At 49.1% G+C, this 18,211-nt stretch overlaps 1 protein-coding gene across 7 annotated transcripts in view; it reads right to left on the bottom strand.

The window, feature by feature from the left end:
- Positions 1–18,211, bottom strand: part of RGS9 (regulator of G protein signaling 9) — a 224,586-nt gene that overhangs the window by 18,370 nt on the left and 188,005 nt on the right. For 6 of the 7 annotated variants that reach the window (XR_011025387.1, XM_068264027.1, XM_068264028.1 and 3 more), the window contains 2 exons: positions 12,908–13,025; positions 9,051–9,553 (listed from right to left, as the gene is read on the bottom strand). Coding sequence is in view for 6 of the 7 variants with exons in the window: in XM_068264027.1 (XP_068120128.1) it covers positions 9,051–9,553; positions 12,908–13,025 (621 nt within the window). In the remaining variant the exon portion in view is untranslated. The remainder of the gene's footprint in view (positions 1–9,050; positions 9,554–12,907; positions 13,026–18,211) is intronic. The other variant, XM_068264024.1, reaches the window with a different exon arrangement.

Here is an 18,211-nt window from a genome sequence, read left to right as displayed (position 1 = left end):
CACAAGCAATGTTATACACCCTGTATACCCATCTTTACTCTCCAGCCTGCCATTCTCTGTAATGGATACTAGATTCAGAGTTGCCTTCTTCCCCTATAGACAGACTAACCTGATCCCCATCTAGTTGGCTCACTGAATCTCTAATAAGCCTTCTGAGGCCCATTTAGCAGCCAGATGCAGGTTATTGCTTCAAATCCTGAGCTTTAAAAAGTTCTTGAACACAGGCCTGGAAGGTGGCATTGCCACAAACCATCCTCCAAATCCAGGAGCCTCTGGCATTCCTTAGAGGACAACTCCATGAGGTGGCAAAAATTACTATACCTATTAAAAAGTAATGACCAGTTGCTATGACCACCACTCCCCTCTATGCCTAGGCTCGCTGCTAGAGCACCTAGGCAATCTATGGCTTCACTCTAAATCATATGGGTGAGTATATGGCTCACTTTAAGTGATATTAATGTGCTACATTTTATTCGTTATTGTTCTCTCATCCTTTGACAACAAATGATGCAATTGATAGAAGATTGCAGGAAGTTTGCATTCTTTATTGTTCCTTATTCTTGTAAACCTGAGACCAATGCCACACAAGGATTTATACTTACCTGGGGCCTCCTCTGGTCCCTGTAGAACAAGAGCCCCCCTCAGTGTCCATCTGGTCCCTTCAGTTCTCTTGCTGCCAGCCCCAGCAGTCATGGAATAACGTGCAGGGATGAGCAGAAACTACGCCAGTGCCAATTTACGCATCGTAATTCGCATCTACACATTGTAGGTGAAGTTTCAAAACTACGCTTACGAATTTATGCATAGCGAAGTACCGCTACGCATAGCTTACTCCCACTATGCGTAGTTAACATGTATTGCGTAGAATGCGTTGCTCGCGCCTAATTTTCCGTGTGCGATTGTATACTTACAAATTGACGCATTGGAAAGGCGAATGTGCGCATAGAAGAGTTCACAGCATAAGCATTTAAAGAGGAATTAATGTGTAAAATTTTCTGCATGCGGGCATAAGCATCCGCATAAATTACACTTCGCACTACGCGTAATTGCGTATTTTAACGCATAGTCTACGAAATGCATACGAAGTGAATATTTGATTTCAAAGCCGTAGTTTGGCGAAGCGTAATTGCGTAAAACTACACGTATTTCCAACGTAGCGAAGTTGGCTGACTACGACCATCCCTGCTAACGTGCATGCATCCTTAGTCACGCTCCCATGGCCAAGAGCATTCTGCGCCCGTTTGTGCAGTTGGTTAAGACTTATAACTGTGCAGGTTCATAATGCTCCTGGCCAAGGAAACCCGACCAAAGAGGTCCTACAGCTCGCAGTCGTACCTGATTGGCTCAGACGGGGACTGTATCTGCAGGCGTGCCGCGGGGCCGGTTCCTGACAGTACATAATGCTCCTGGCCAAGGAAACCCGACCAAAGAGGTCCTACAGCTCGCAGTCGTCCCTGACTGGCTCAGACGGGGACTGTATCTGTAAGTGTGCCGCGGGGCCGGTTCCTGACAGTACATAATGCTCCTGGCCAAGGAAACCCGACCAAAGAGGTCCTACAGCTCGCAGTCGTACCTGATTGGCTCAGACGGGGACTGTATCTGCAGGCGTGCCACGGGGCCGGTTCCTGACAGTACATAATGCTCCTGGCCAAGGAAACCCGACCAAAGAGGTCCTACAGCTCGCAGTCGTCCCTGACTGGCTCAGACGGGGACTGTATCTGTAAGTGTGCCGCGGGGCCGGTTCCTGACAGTACATAATGCTCCTGGCCAAGGAAACCCGACCAAAGAGGTCCTACAGCTCGCAGTCGTCCCTGACTGGCTCAGACAGGGACTGTATCTGTAAGTGTGCCGCGGAGCCGGTTCCTGACAGTACATAATGCTCCTGGCCAAGGAAACACGACCAAAGAGGTCCTACAGCTCGCAGTCGTTCCTGACTGGTTCAGACTGGGACTGTACTGGAGCTGACTGCAGGAGAATGGACAGGACTGGATGGACACAGAATGAGTCCATGCACATCAGGGGGCTGAAAGAAGGCACAAGTAAGTATACATCCTTGTTTCAGGTACACTTTAACCATGAAAACATGGATGCTATCTTATGCTTTTTTTTACACCCCATTAAATCTTAGAAAGCAGAAATGTTGTTTCCTTCAATATTTATCAGCTCCTTTATCAGATGCCTCGCCTATCTGGATGAGTCAGGGCATGGTTAGAGAAAGACGTTATCTGGTTAACGCTGGTGATAGTCAATGACATGCTAATTAGTCCAGCTTGCATGCAAATTTCATGCAGATTGTATGCTACTTGGAAATGGACCGAATTATATGCACATCCTGTTGAATCTGATTGGTCCAGCTTCAACCTGCATTAATTCGATTCACATGTAAGATCAATTTATTCGCCTCTCATTGACCATCTCTGGCTAACATCTTCAATGGCAATAGTGTCTTCTCCAAAGACAATAGAAGAACTGTGCTCTGCCTTGGAGAATCTGCTTATAATTTCTAAAAGACCATGTACACTAACTCCTAGGTTCTCAACGTGTGGTACGCGTACCCCAGGGGGTACTTCTGATGGTTCCAGGGGGTACTCGGGCTTGATATACTTAACCAAGAATAACAAATTTAGAGTTTTAGAAAGTGATAAATCTTATTTAAACAACACCAAATTAGTGTTTTAGCTAATTAAAAGCAATAGTAAATGCTTGGAAATTGTTTAAAACCAATTATCATGTACTACAATTAAATATATATTTATCAAGGGGTACATGTGATAATGTTTACTATGCTGGGGGGTACTTGGTGAGTACAGGGTTTTAAAAAGGGTACATACCAAGAAAATGTTGAGAAACACTGCACTAACTCACTCCATGATGTACAGCATTTTCAATAGCAGAGGAATAGGTTCCAGCAATCTTCACAAGTCTTTTATAAGAAGGGGAGATACCGGACTGAATGATTATTAGCAGAAGGGATTGAGGATTACGTTCATTATTAAATTACATTGCGGAAGTTCTCCACTAAAATTACAGGGCAGTTTTTTATTTAAACTCTGGTTAACACTGGAAGGGATGGAATCAATGATGTTTTATATAAGCTTTTGTTGTGCTTTGCGGTTTATAGAAGCAGAGCCCATGTTCACTTGTTTAAAGCGGACCCAAACCAAACATTTTTTTTAATTCAAAATCTTTAGTTGCACCACTCTGACACATATAAAGATAAATAAACACTCCTTTAAGCCTATGAGCATTTCAGTGCATGCTTTTCACTCTTCTCTTTTCATAACTAGGATTATACTGGGGGCAGCCATAACTTCAGAGCTTAGTAGGAGGTTTAGATCATGGGTGTGTTTGTCATCAGCTACCCTCCCTCACAGGGGCGTCATCTATGTGAAATCTCTCACAAGCCGAGATCACCTCCCCTGTGACATCATCAGTAGCAGCCTGTGCTTTGTTTTTGTTTTTTTATCTCCTCCACCAGTTTGACTGAAAAATACCGGCAATATAAAAGGAAGGGAGTGGTTCCTCCAATAAATGTACAATATTTTATATTTGTCATCATGCAGCTGAAAAAAGGCTGCTATTTATCATTATAATTTAGATAATATATTTTATTTCTGAAATCTTGTATTTTTAATTTGGGTCCACTTTAAAGGAAAGGTCCAAGCAAAAAAAAAAAAATGAGTTTTACTTACCTGGGGCTTCTACCAGCCCCATGTAGCCATCCTGTGCCCTTGTAGTCACTCACTGCTGCTCCAGTCCCCCGCTGGCAGCTTTCTGACCTCGGAGGTCAGGGCCACATTGCATACATTTTTACGCATTCCAGCTAGTGCAGCAACAAAAATTTACGCGTTGCACCACTAACGCGTAAAAATGTATGCGTTAATGTTCCTGCACTAGCGGGAATGTGTAAAAATGTACGCAATTCGGCCCTGACCTCCGAGGTCAGAAAGCTGCCAGCGGGGGACTGGAGCAGCAGTGAGTGACTACGAGGGCACAGGATGGCTGCATGGGGCTGGTAGAAGCCCCAGGTAAGTGAAACTTATTTTTTTTTTTTGCTTGAACCTTCCCTTTAAGGGTACCTAAAGTGAACCTAATGTGGCCAGTTTACCTAGGGCTTTTTTTTTTAGCCCAGTTGTCCTCCAGGCCCCCTATTGTTGTTTCGCACAGATCCATTCAGCAGCTGTCCCCTCCAAAAGCTGGCTGGCTGAGCCATTAGTGGACACCACCTCCTCGGCTGCTACAGGAGCGGTTGACGCATGCGCCATTGAAATGTTCATGAATGTGCAATGGCAGAATGTTACTGGCCACTGGAATGGGATCGAGGAGACACACGGCTGGGGCTTCGCATGCTGGCCAGCTTTGGGAGGGGCACAGCTGCTGAATGTATAGGAGCAGAATGTTACTGGCCACTGGAGCGGGATCGAGGAGACACACGGCTGGGGCTTCGCATGCTGGCCAGCTTTGGGAGGGGCACAGCAGCTGAATGTATAGGAGCAGAATGTTACTGGCCACTGGAGCGGGATCGAGGAGACACACGGCTGGGGCTTCACATGCTGGCCAGCTTTGGGAGGGGCACAGCTGCTGAATGTATAGGAGCAGAATGTTACTGGCCACTGGAACGGGATCGAGGAGACACACGGCTGGGGCTTCGCATGCTGGCCAGCTTTGGGAGGGGCACAGCTGCTGAATGTATAGGAGCAGAATGTTACTGGCCACTGGAACGGGATCGAGGAGACACACGGCTGGGGCTTCACATGCTGGCCAGCTTTGGGAGGGGCACAGCTGCTGAATGTATAGGAGCAGAATGTTACTGGCCACTGGAACGGGATCGAGGAGACACACGGCTGGGGCTTCACATGCTGGCCAGCTTTGGGAGGGGCACAGCTGCTGAATGTATAGGAGCAGAATGTTACTGGCCACTGGAACGGGATCGAGGAGACACACGGCTGGGGCTTCGCATGCTGGCCAGCTTTGGGAGGGGCACAGCTGCTGAATGTATAGGAGCAGAATGTTACTGGCCACTGGAACGGGATCGAGGAGACACACGGCTGGGGCTTCACATGCTGGCCAGCTTTGGGAGGGGCACAGCTGCTGAATGTATAGGAGCAGAATGTTACTGGCCACTGGAACGGGATCGAGGAGACACACGGCTGGGGCTTCGCATGCTGGCCAGCTTTGGGAGGGGCACAGCTGCTGAATGTATAGGAGCAGAATGTTACTGGCCACTGGAACGGGATCGAGGAGACACACGGCTGGGGCTTCACATGCTGGCCAGCTTTGGGAGGGGCACAGCTGCTGAATGTATAGGAGCGGAATGTTACTGGCCACTGGAACGGGATCGAGGAGACACACGGCTGGGGCTTCGCATGCTGGCCAGCTTTGGGAGGGGCACAGCTGCTGAATGTATAGGAGCGGAATGTTACTGGCCACTGGAACGGGATCGAGGAGACACACGGCTGGGGCTTCACATGCTGGCCAGCTTTGGGAGGGGCACAGCTGCTGAATGTATAGGAGCAGAATGTTACTGGCCACTGGAACGGGATCGAGGAGACACACGGCTGGGGCTTCACATGCTGGCCAGCTTTGGGAGGGGCACAGCTGCTGAATGTATAGGAGCAGAATGTTACTGGCCACTGGAACGGGATCGAGGAGACACACGGCTGGGGCTTCGCATGCTGGCCAGCTTTGGGAGGGGCACAGCTGCTGAATGTATAGGAGCAGAATGTTACTGGCCACTGGAACGGGATCGAGGAGACACACGGCTGGGGCTTCACATGCTGGCCAGCTTTGGGAGGGGCACAGCTGCTGAATGTATAGGAGCAGAATGTTACTGGCCACTGGAGCGGGATCGAGGAGACACACGGCTGGGGCTTCGCATGCTGGCCAGCTTTGGGAGGGGCACAGCTGCTGAATGTATAGGAGCAGAATGTTACTGGCCACTGGAACGGGATCGAGGAGACACACGGCTGGGGCTTCACATGCTGGCCAGCTTTGGGAGGGGCACAGCTGCTGAATGTATAGGAGCGGAATGTTACTGGCCACTGGAACGGGATCGAGGAGACACACGGCTGGGGCTTCGCATGCTGGCCAGCTTTGGGAGGGGCACAGCTGCTGAATGTATAGGAGCGGAATGTTACTGGCCACTGGAACGGGATCGAGGAGAGACACGGCTGGGGCTTCACATGCTGGCCAGCTTTGGGAGGGGCACAGCTGCTGAATGTATAGGAGCGGAATGTTACTGGCCACTGGAACGGGATCGAGGAGACACACGGCTGGGGCTTCGCATGCTGGCCAGCTTTGGGAGGGGCACAGCTGCTGAATGTATAGGAGCGGAATGTTACTGGCCACTGGAACGGGATCGAGGAGACACACGGCTGGGGCTTCACATGCTGGCCAGCTTTGGGAGGGGCACAGCTGCTGAATGTATAGGAGCAGAATGTTACTGGCCACTGGAACGGGATCGAGGAGACACACGGCTGGGGCTTCGCATGCTGGCCAGCTTTGGGAGGGGCACAGCTGCTGAATGTATAGGAGCAGAATGACAGTGTGAGACCAGAAAGACTATATGGGGGCTGGAAGAAGCGAAGTTAAACTGGCCACATTAGGTTTACTTTACATTTCCTTCAATAAGACAACATTTAGAGAAATTAGAATAAAACAAGAGGCGCCAGGCAGGATAAAATACATTCAAAACAGTGATGTTTAGGGAGGTAGTAGTGGACTTGCCTGATAAAGGGAAAAAAAATTAAACTGGAGATTTACATTGTGTATTATATATATTATATTTAGTAATTTATTGTCACTGTTTAGAACAAACTCTTAGCATACCTTTGTTTCACCAAAAATAAGAATGTCATTCATTTTTGCTTCAAAAGATGTACTGGGGCTTATTTTCAGGGGATATCTTATATTACTATGCTGCTCCTGTGCGGTGTCCTCCTGCCTTCCCCGCTGCGCCCCTCTTCCTCTGCTGGATCTGAAGGTGTGCTACTGTACTGATCAGGCGCCTGCCCTGTCACCCCTGTACACAGCTGATAACCTTGTAGTGTGCTGGGATGACAGGACCTGTGCCCAATCAGCACTGCAGTGCACCACTGTGTCCTCGGTTGCTGCCTGCCTCTTCCTCCTGTGCAGTGTACTGATCAGGCGCCTGCCCTGTTATCCCTGTACACAGCTGAAAACCTTGTAGTGCGCTGGGATGACAGGACCTGTGCCCAATCAGCACTGCAGTGCACCACTGTGTCCTCGGTTGCTGCCTGCCTCTTCCTCCTGTGCAGTGTACTGATCAGGCGCCTGCCCTGTCACCCCTGCACACAGCTGATAACCTTGTAGTGTGCTGGGATGACAGGACAGGTGCCCAATCAGCACTGCAGTGCACCACTGTGTCCTCGGTTGCTGCCTGCCTCTTCCTCCTGTGCAGTGTACTGATCAGGCGCCTGCCCTGTTATCCCTGTACACAGCTGATAACCTTGTAGTGCGATGGGATGACAGGACCTGTGCCCAATCAGCACTGCAGTGCACCACTGTGTCCTCGGTTGCTGCCTGCCTCTTCCTCCTGTGCAGTGTACTGATCAGGCGCCTGCCCTGTCACCCCTGCACACAGCTGATAACCTTGTAGTGTGCTGGGATGACAGGACCTGTTCCCAATAAGCACTGCAGTGCACCACTGTGTCCTCGGTTGCTGCCTGCCTCTTCCTCCTGTGCAGTGTACTGATCAGGCGCCTGCCCTGTCACCCCTGCACACAGCTGATAACCTTGTAGTGTGCTGGGATGACAGGACCTGTGCCCAATCAGCACTGCATTGCACCACTGTGTCCTCGGTTGCTGCCTGCCTCTTCCTCCTGTGCAGTGTACTGATCAGGCGCCTGCCCTGTTATCCCTGTACACAGCTGATAACCTTGTAGTGCGATGGGATGACAGGACCTGTGCCCAATCAGCACTGCAGTGCACCACTGTGTCCTCGGTTGCTGCCTGCCTCTTCCTCCTGTGCAGTGTACTGATCAGGCGCCTGCCCTGTCACCCCTGCACACAGCTGATAACCTTGTAGTGTGCTGGGATGACAGGACCTGTGCACAATCAGCACTGCAGTGCACCACTGTGTCCTCGGTTGCTGCCCGCCTCTTCCTCCTGTGCAGTGTACTGATCAGGCGCCTGCCCTGTCACCCCTGCACACATCTGATAACCTTGCTGTGCACTGGGACAGGTGCCCAAATGGCACTGCATTGCTATGTACCTGCTTGCTGGCCTCCTCCACCTCTGTACGATAACTGCTACTAGAGCTTATTTTCAGGGTAGGGTTTATAGTTTGAGCGTGCTCAAATTGCAGCTAGGGCTTATTTTGTGGGTAGGGCTTATTTTCAGGGGAAACAGAATTATTTTGTGCCTCCCAGTTGCTCCTTTAAAATGCTTGCCGAAGAGGAAGCAGGTTAAAAACCTGCGAAACATGACGCATTGTGGAGTATGGGGTTGTGGAGTGTGGAGTTTTATTCCTGAAGCAGACAAATTTGAGCCTTTAGTGAGGAGTTAAGTCCATCACTACCTCCTATTTTTAAACTGTTTAGAAAGTATTTTATATCCTGCCTGGCACCTGTTTTATTCTAATGTCTGCCACTTTACCCACCCTTGGTAGAGGGGTGTTACCCCTTTAACTTCTGATCTACAGAGAGTGACTTCTTAACCCAAGTGGGGTCAGGAATAATCTCCCCACCAGCAATTACATTGGTTGTCTTAGTGGTAACCCACATTTGTGAGCATTATTTCACACAAAATTTGCCTCAACTAAAGCCGATCCCAATATACTATGCTCTCATTTTTTCTTTTTTCACAAAGATAACATTTATGTTACTGAAGTATGGATAAACTTTTTTTTTTTAATTCTAGAACAAGCGCTCAGAACTTGGCAGCAATAAGCTGGTGGAGGGCTTTCGGACAAACTCTGATTAGACCACTCCTTCTCTGTACAGCAGGCTAGGTTATGTTCAGATTTTAGCCCCACCCTTAATTATGTTACCGTATTCCACAGTCGTGAACCTCGGCCCCTCTCTACTTACTTGGTCACCTTCTTGGACGTCTGTTGTAGTTGTTGCTCCAGCTCGTTCAGCGGCTGCACTTTGCCATGATTCACTGCTGGGCACTTGGGGGATAGGGTGGCGAAAACGGGAGAGTTTGAGCACCCCCTCTTCAAGAGTTTGCTGAAGGACAGGGTCACTTTGGATTTTGCAGCCATCTTGATCTCAACAGGAACAGTTAGGTGGTGATTTCCGGACTCCGAGCCAAATAAAACTTCTGTGTTGTCAGTGGAAGAAGGATATTGCTGGTCCGAGTCGCTGACACCACTGGATTCCCACTTCCTCTCCACCCCCGGCGTACTCTCTATTGCTACGCTGATGGGGGAGGGGCAGGCAGTAGAGTTGGGCAGTGCAATGTGCGCAGGGGAGGGGCTGGAGAGCTCCACTGTAGGGCGGCAGGACAGGAAGGGGCTGGAAGGGGATGGAGGACAGCAGGTACCGGTGTAGACAGTCAGGTGGGGGATCGGAGCGGTATAATGGCACAGCTGTAAGGAGAGAGCAGAGGGCATCACTAGAGGAACTACAAGATGCAGGAGGATTCTCCTTACACACACAGAGGTCCAACCATAAGACAATTCCATAACAGCAGCACATGCACAGAGAGATGGAGAAAATGAAGACAGACTGAAAAATCAAACTTGTTTATTGGACAGAGAAAACAAGAACTAATGTCACAAGAACTCTGAGGCAACAGAATGTAATGCTACAAAAACACATTTACAGACATTACAAACAACATTGGTAACAGCAACATACTGTAGACAGGACCATAACTCTGATATACATACGGGTGGCTGCTGGAGGACTCTGCTCTGTCCAGTATCTAACAAGATCTCCCAACGTACTCAGAACATTTGAAGGACAATGCTCCTTCCCCTATCTACCTCCCCTGATATAATCTGTGCTGCTGGAGGACTCTGCTCCTTCCTCTATTTACCTCTCCTAATATCAGTGCTGCTGGAGGACTCTGCTTCTGCCTCTATACAACTCCTTTTCGTATAAACATTACGCTGCTGGAGACCTCTGCTCTTTCCCCTAGCTATCCCTGCTCTCCAGATATACTCTGTGTTGCTGGAAGACTCTGTTCCTTCCTCTGACTCTCCTTTCCTGATATACTCTGTGCTGCTGGAGGACTCTGCTCCTTCCTTTATCTAACTCTCCTCTCCTGATATACTCTGTGCTGCTGGAGGACTGTGTTCCTTCCTCTATCTAATCCCCCTCTCCTGATACACTCAGTGCTGCTGGAGGACTCTTTTCCTTCCTCTAGCTAACCCTCATCTCACCTGATATACTGTGCTGCTGGAGAACTCTTCTCCTTCCTCTATATAACCCTCCTCTCCTGGTATACTTTGTGCTGCTGGAGGACTCTGCTCCTTCCTCTAACCCTCCTCTCCTGATCTACTCTGTGCTGCTGGAGGACTCTGCTCCTTCCTCTATATAACCCTCCTCTCCTGATATACTCGGTGCTGCTGGAGGACTCTGCTCCTTCCTCTATATAACCCTCCTCTCCTTAATACTCTGTGCTGCTGGAGGACTCTGCTCCTTCCTCTATATCAGTGTTTCTCAACATTTTATTGGCATGTACCCCTTTTAAAACCCTGTACTCACAGAGTACCCCCTAGCATAGTAAACGTTATCACAAGTACCCCTTGACAAATATATATTTAATCGTAGTACATGATAATTGGTTTGAAACAATTTCCAAGCACTTACTATTGCTTTTAATTAACTAAAATACTTATTTGGTGTTGTTTAAATTAGATTTATCATTTTCTAAAACTCTAAAGTGGTTATTCTTGGTTAAGTATATCAAGCCCGAGTACCCCCTGGAACCTTCAGAAGTACCCCCTGGGGTACGCGTACCACACGTTGAGAAACTCTGCTCTATATACCCTCCTCTCCTGATATACTCTGTGCTGCTGAAGGGCTCTGCTCCTTCATCTGTATAACGCTTCTCTCCGGATATACTCTGTTACTGAAGGACTCTGCCCCTTCCACTATATATTAAAAAAAAAAAAAAAAAAAAAAAAAAAAAAAAAAAAAACTTTCCTCTCCTGATATACCACTTCCATGTAATGTGGAGGGCCAACAGAACAAATACTAGGAGCAGATTGTGTAGGTAAGCGGTCAGACTACATGGCAGTGGTAAGATTGGATGTGTGTACGCCCCCCAACCTTCCTCTCCTGATATACTCTGTGCTGCCGGAGGACTCTGCTCTATCCACTGACTCTCCTCTCCTGATATACTCTGTGCTGCCGGAGGACTCTGCTTCTTCCTCTATCTGACTCTCCTCTCCTGATATACTCTGTGCTGCAGGAGGACTCTGCTCCTTCCTCTATCTAACCCTCCTCTCCTGATATACTCTGTGCTGCTGGAGGACTCTGCTCCTTCCTCTATCTAACCCTCCTCTCCTGATATACTCTGTGCTGCTGGAGGACTCTGCTCCTTCCTCTATCTAACCCTCCTCTCCTGATATACTCTGTGCTGCTGGAGGACTCTGCTCCTTCCTCTATCTGACTCTCCTCTTCTGATATACTCTGTGCTGCCGGAGGACTCTGCTTCTTCCACTATCTAACCCTCCTCTCCTGATATACTCTGTGCTGCTGGAGGACTCTGCTCCTTCCTCTATCTAACCCTCCTCTCCTGATATAATCTGTGCTGCTGGAGGACTCTGCTCCTTCCTCTATCTAACCTTCCTCTCCTGATATACTCTGTGCTGCTGGAGGACTCTGCACCTTCCTCTATATAACACTCCTCTCCTGATATACTCTGTGCTGCTGGAGGACTCTGCTCCTTCCTCTATCTAACTCTCCTCTCCTGATATACTCTGTGCTGCTGGAGGGGTCTGCTCCTCCCACTATCTTACTCTCCTCTCCTGATATACTCTGTGCTGCTGGAGGACTCTGCTCCTTCCACTATCTAACCCTCCTCTCCTGATATACTCTGTGCTGCTGGAGGACTCTGCTCCTTCCTCTATCTAACCCTCCTCTCCTGATATACTCTGTGCTGCTGGGGGACTCTGCTCCTTCCTCTAGGTAACCCTCCTCTCCTGATATAATCTGTGCTGCTGGGGGACTCTGCTCCTTCCTCTAGGTAACCCTCCTCTCCTGATATACTCTGTGCTGCTGGAGGACTCTGCTCCTTCCTCTATCTAACTCTCCTCTCCTTATATACTCTGTGCTGCTGGAGGACTCTGCTCCTTCCTCTAACTCTCCTCTCCTGATATAATCTGTGCTGCTGGGGGACTCTGCTCCTTCCTCTAGGTAACCCTCCTCTCCTGATATACTCTGTGCTGCAGGAGGACTCTGCTCCTTCCTCTAGGTAACCCTCCTCTCCTGATATACTCTGTGCTGCTGGAGGACTCTGCTCCTTCCTCTATCTGACTCTCCTCTCCTGATATACTCTGTGCTGCTGGAGTATTCTGCTCCATCCACTGACTCTCCTCTCCTGATATACTCCTGTTGCTGCTGTGATATGTGACTGAACTATGTTCATTGGCATGACATAATAAATTTCTTTTACGAATTTCAGAAGGGACCAAATATCTAACACCAGCCTGATGTATTTTTTTTTTAATTGTTAAATAGCATCATTATTGGACCATCACAGATGATCTACCAAACCTTCCTAAAATCTGAAACAACGAGGCCCTCAAGTGGTGCTGAGTGGAACTGCACTAATTTTAGCACTTCTACCTAGAACAAGGACTCTTCTCTACGGTTCTGTCTCTTTCAGCTATGCCGTGCTATCTATCCTGGGGTCCCTCTTAGCAGGAGTCGCTGTAGGTGGGTTACGGGCCTCCCTTAGGCTGATTCCTGCGGTCTAATTTGCTCATGACCTGGGTTATGTCCACAGTGGTGGCCGCCTCTTTGGCTTTGGCCTCTTCCTCCAGCTGGCGTAGGATGACCGGACTGGGGCTGGATCTGCGATGTCTCCGCATGAACGGGAAGTTACTGCTGAGAAACATACACAACATTTTCTTAGTATTACAATAGACCACATCATACAGAGGCCCCAGAAGCAGGAGTGACTGTCTCCACCAACAACTGCATGCAAAAAAACACTATGACAAAAATCTGTAACAATTAAAATGCTTGTAACAGCTACAGATAAAAAAGTAATTTACAGTGGGTGTATTTTACTCAGAAACATATGTACACCTTATATCAGGGGTGTCAAACTGAAACACTGAGACCAAGTCACGGCCAACCTCAATGTCTAGTGGCCACCTCCCTCCCTTATGAAGTTCCCTGGTGTCTAGTGGCCCTCCTCCCTCCCCTATACAGTTCCCTGGTGTGTAGTGGCACCCTCCCTCCCCTATACAGTTGCCTGTTGTCTAGTGACCACCCTCCCCTTCCCTATACAGCTCCCTGGTGTCTATTGCTTTCCCCCTCCCTCCCACATATGGCTTCCCTGGTGACCAAGAGCTATACCTCCAATCTGGGTCAAACATAATGCAAAGTGGGAAACCACTTGGAAGCCAAATTTGATGGCTCTGAAAGCCAGATTTGGCCTATAGATTGAAATCTACGTCAATCTCCACTCTGCTTCCGATATCCTTCTGTCTTCTTCTCTGATCACCTCTTCCCACTCCCGCTTACAAGACTTCTCTTTTGATCCTTTCCCCTCCTCTGGAACACTCTCCCTCAACACATCCACCACTCATCCACACTTACTATTTTTAGGTGCAATCTGAAAACTCACCTCTTCAGACAACCATACTCTCCTACCTAGGACCCTGCCCACAAACCTTTATTACTACCACCCCACACACAGCTTTCCCTTACCTACTGTCCTATCCCTTAACCACTTGATGACCCAGCCTTTACCCCCCCTTAAGGACCAGCGCTGATTTTGCTGATCTGTGCTGGGTGGGCTCTACAGCCCCCAGCCCCCTCCACCGCAGCATTCCCCCTCTCCCTCTCTTCCCTCCCTTCCCCGGAGATCGGAGGCTGCACAGGAACGGATCTGTCCTGTGCAGCCTCTAACAGGCTCCTGCCTGTCATGTGACAGCAATCCCCGGCCGCTAATTGGCCGGGGACCGCTGATCTAGTACAATGCTGCTACTGTTAGCAGCGTTGTACAAATGTAAACAAAGCGGATTATTTCCGCTTGTGTTTACATTTAGCCTGCGAGCCGCGATCGGAGCCCCCCGCCGTGAATTGACGCGAGCGGCTGTTTCCTGATTAATTAGCCTGCAGAAGGCGACGCAGATCTGCGTCGCTGGTCCTGCAGCTGCCACTTTGCCGACGCGCGTTATGAGTGCGCGGTCGGCAAGTGGTTAAATGTTTAGACTGTAAGGCCTTTTGGCGAGGGCTCTCTTCCCTTTTGTCTCTCAATGCTGTGTAATTGGTGTACATACCTCCAACCTCTGTGTAAAATATGTAGTTAATTTGTTCACTGCATTAGCTGTTAAACCCTCTTGTCTAGTATCAACTTTTGTATTGTTATACCCTGTATGCTACTGTACAGCACCACGGAAGATGTTGGCGCTATATAAATCAATAATAATAATAATAATAATAATAATGTATGCCTTATATGTATGCATGCATATCTACTGCTATTTAACCACTTGAGGACCCACCCTTTACCCCCCCCTTAAGGACCAGCGCTGATTTATGTGATCTGTGCTGGGTGGGCTCTGCAGCCCCCAGCACAGATCAGCTGGCATGCAGAGCGATCAGATCGCCCCCCCTTTTTTCCCCCCTATGGGGATGATGTGCAGGGGGGGTCAGATCGCTCCTGCTGGTGGCATGTTGCGGGGGGGGGGGGGGGGCACCTCAAAGCCCCCCTCAGCGGCGACATTCACCCCCCTCCCTCTCCTACCTGTCCCCCCGGTGATCGGGGCTGCACAGGACGCTATCCGTCCTGTGCAGCCTGTGACAGGATGTCGGCTGTCACATGGCGGCGATCCCCGGCTGCTGATTGGCCGGGGATCGCCGATCTGCCTTACGGCGCTGCTGCGCAGCAGCGCCGTACAATGTAAACAAAGGAGACAAATGTCTCCTGCGTTTACATTTAGTCTGCGAGCCGCGATCAGCGGCTCGCAGGCTATTCACGGAGACCCGCTCCGTTATCTAACAGGAAACGGCCGCTCGCGCGAGCGGCCTTTCCTGATTAATCAGGGAGGCACCTGGCGACGCAGAGCTGCGTCGCTGGTCCTCCAGCTACCACTTTGTCGCCACACGGTATGAGTGTGCGGTCGGCAAGTGGTTAAAAGTGTGCGGTCGGCAAGTGGTTAAAATTGTATAGTTTTATTCATTGTGCCCCTTTAAGGTTTTAAAGATCGAATGGGGTGGACTGTAAATTGCAGGCAAGGCCAATGCTGCCCCTTGCGCAGACAGGAAAGGTCCCCACACTTTTAACCCCGCAGCCATTCAGGAGGGCAGCTTTCAGCGCTGGCGCAATAAGCTGCTGAAGCCGCTTCTCCCTGTCCATCCAATTGCCACAGAGAAGCGGTGATTGGATGGACAGGGAGAGCGGCTCCATAAGCTTATTGTGCAATTGTGTCAGCACTGAAAGCTGCCCTCCTGAATGCCTGCGGGGGTTCGTTTTCCTGTCAGTCATTGATCGGGAGTCGATTGGACTTGACATTAATAAGGAGTTTGATCCTGCGTATCGGACGGGATATTGCATCGTGTGTACTTAGCATTAAAGGTGCCCATTAACAGAAGAATTTTTTCATCGTATATGACCTTTCGATGCACTCGTTACGATTGTAAGTAATCGGAAAGTAATTATCGATTGTTCACATAAAACGGGTCAATAAGAGCATTTTCTCTCTTCAGATACAATCGTACAATGCAACTTTTGGATCAATTACATTTTCAGTTCCAATCCACCAAAGAATTGTTTCACATCGATTTTCACGACACACTGCACAGTTGGGGCATAGCAACTGACGCCAGAAGTTCGGGGCACCATGATGGGCACTACATTCCCTGATACGCAGGCCACAGTGGGTGGAGATCCGGGATTGTGCCCAGCTCTTCAACCCTAACGATGCGCCTGGAGTGCGACTTTCTCCAATATAGCTCTACAATTCTCCCCCAATCTGCCCAAAAGGACATAGGTCCTTTTTATATGCTCTCTATTCTATTGCGGACTTCAACCAACTAACCTCATTTCTAGTTTCATTTTTTCCAGGCCAGGCACGAAACCCGGCCTCCTCTCACTGGGACACCTCTGGTCCTCCTCTCTCTGGGATCCATAGACCTCCTATGACTGGAGCTTCTGCATCGTCTCTTACTGTGGTATTTCTGATGACCCTTTGAGCCTCCTCTCACCGGTGTCCCTCTGGGCATCTCCTTTCACTAATGACCCTCTGAGTCTGCTCTAAAATAGGTTTCTACAGACTTGAGCCCGAGTTTTTTGTTAATGGCGGCGTCCCTCTGAGGGCTTTCACATTACAGGACGCTTGCCGAAGCCGATTTCCTGCAAGCGTTATGATCTGCGGCGTGGATGTCGGGATGTTGCGGTGCAACGCTGATTTGTGGCGATAGTTATTCACCCTACGGGAGACCGCCTGCGTCGGACGATTAAAAGCTCCTGGGTGCGTCGAACTGCAATGCACCAAAACGTTGGATGTGAAAGGTAAAAATGAAAGTCTATGGACTGACTTTGCATCAGAATGCCAGAAATCAGCTCTGGTGTGAAAGAGCCCTAAGCCTTGCTTACTGGAGTTCCTTAGCCTCTTCTCTCTGCCTGGCAACCCTCTGAACCTCGTCTCACTGGTGACTCTATAAGCCAGCAATCAATGGCCTCCTTACATCTCCACAGACTTACGCTCGAGTCTCCTCTTACTGGGGTTCCTCTTTACTGCTGTCATTGGCATCCATCTGAGCATCTCTCATTGGAGTCCCCGAGTCCCTCTGAGCCTGCTTTCACACATCTATCATGGCAAGTGCAGAGGACACAGCTGAATAGATCATGGGAAGCTGAGTATAAAATTGAACAAAGTGAAGAATCTTCCTGAGTTGGAGAAGAGTTCCTGGGAACAGGGCAGGCATGGAAGGGGCCACGGACAAGCTGTTCCCAGCCGCTGCATGGCTGCCAATCTGCTTACAATTACAGCATAGGCTGGCGGCTCTCCCTAATAATGAGGATCCCACACTGGAGAGAGGCAGACGGTGAGCAGATGTGTCCAGTCAAAGCAAAGCCTCATATTAACCTTTTCCGTACTATTATGGCCTTCAAGAGTAATCTAGCCTACAAAAAAATGCCTTACTGCCCTCACCCAACAACACACCATGTGCTCTACTAGTTCTATCAACACCATGTCCTGTGTCTGTCACCCACCATTGCCATCATCCTGACTGGACACCTTCTGTCACCCACCAACTTCTTTCATTGCTCCACAACAAAGTTCTGACACACATGGGCCTCTTTGTAGGCTCCTTCAGCACTGGGCAGGGATCAGCATTACCATATTGCCAGGTCTGAAGCTACACAGCTCAATATGCACCAAAGCTGAGTGGCACTGTTTGTTTTGAAACCAGTTACCTAGACTGTCCTTTAAAACACCAACCGTAGTAGATAAGACTGAGAAAAAACAACAGAGCGTTTCTCTTGGTAGGATTCCACATGACAGAGAGACTTCATCGCTGTGGAGCTTTTTGGATGCACTTGATAATACACTGCTCAAAAAAAAAAACAAAGGAAACACTTAAACACCACAACGTAACTCCAAGCAATCACACTTCTGTGAAATCAAACTGTCCACTTAGGTAGCAACACTGATTGACAATCAGTTTCACATGCTGATGTGCGAATGGAATAGACAACAGGTGGAAATTATAGGCAATTAGCATGATAAAGGAGTGGTTCTGCAGGTGGTGACCACAGACCACTTCTCAGTTCCTATGCTTCCTGTATGATGTTTTGGTCACTTTTGATTGCTGGCGGTGCTTTCACTCTAGTGGTAGCATGAGACGGGGTCTACGACCCACACAAGTGGCTCAGGAAGTGCAGCTCATCCAAGATGGCACATCAATGCGTGTTGTGGCAAGAAGGTTTGCTGTGTCTGTCAGTGTAGTGTCCAGAGCTATTAGGAAACAGGCCAGTACATCAGGATGTGTGGAGAAGGCCGTAGAACAACCCAGCAGCAGGAACACTACCTCCGCCTTTGTGCAAGGCGGAA

This window comes from Hyperolius riggenbachi, chromosome 12, assembly GCF_040937935.1.
Source record: "Hyperolius riggenbachi isolate aHypRig1 chromosome 12, aHypRig1.pri, whole genome shotgun sequence".
Taxonomy (NCBI): domain Eukaryota; kingdom Metazoa; phylum Chordata; class Amphibia; order Anura; family Hyperoliidae; genus Hyperolius; species Hyperolius riggenbachi.
The sequence above is the reverse complement of the archived record's forward strand: the minus strand, read 5'-3'. Positions and strand labels throughout refer to the sequence as shown.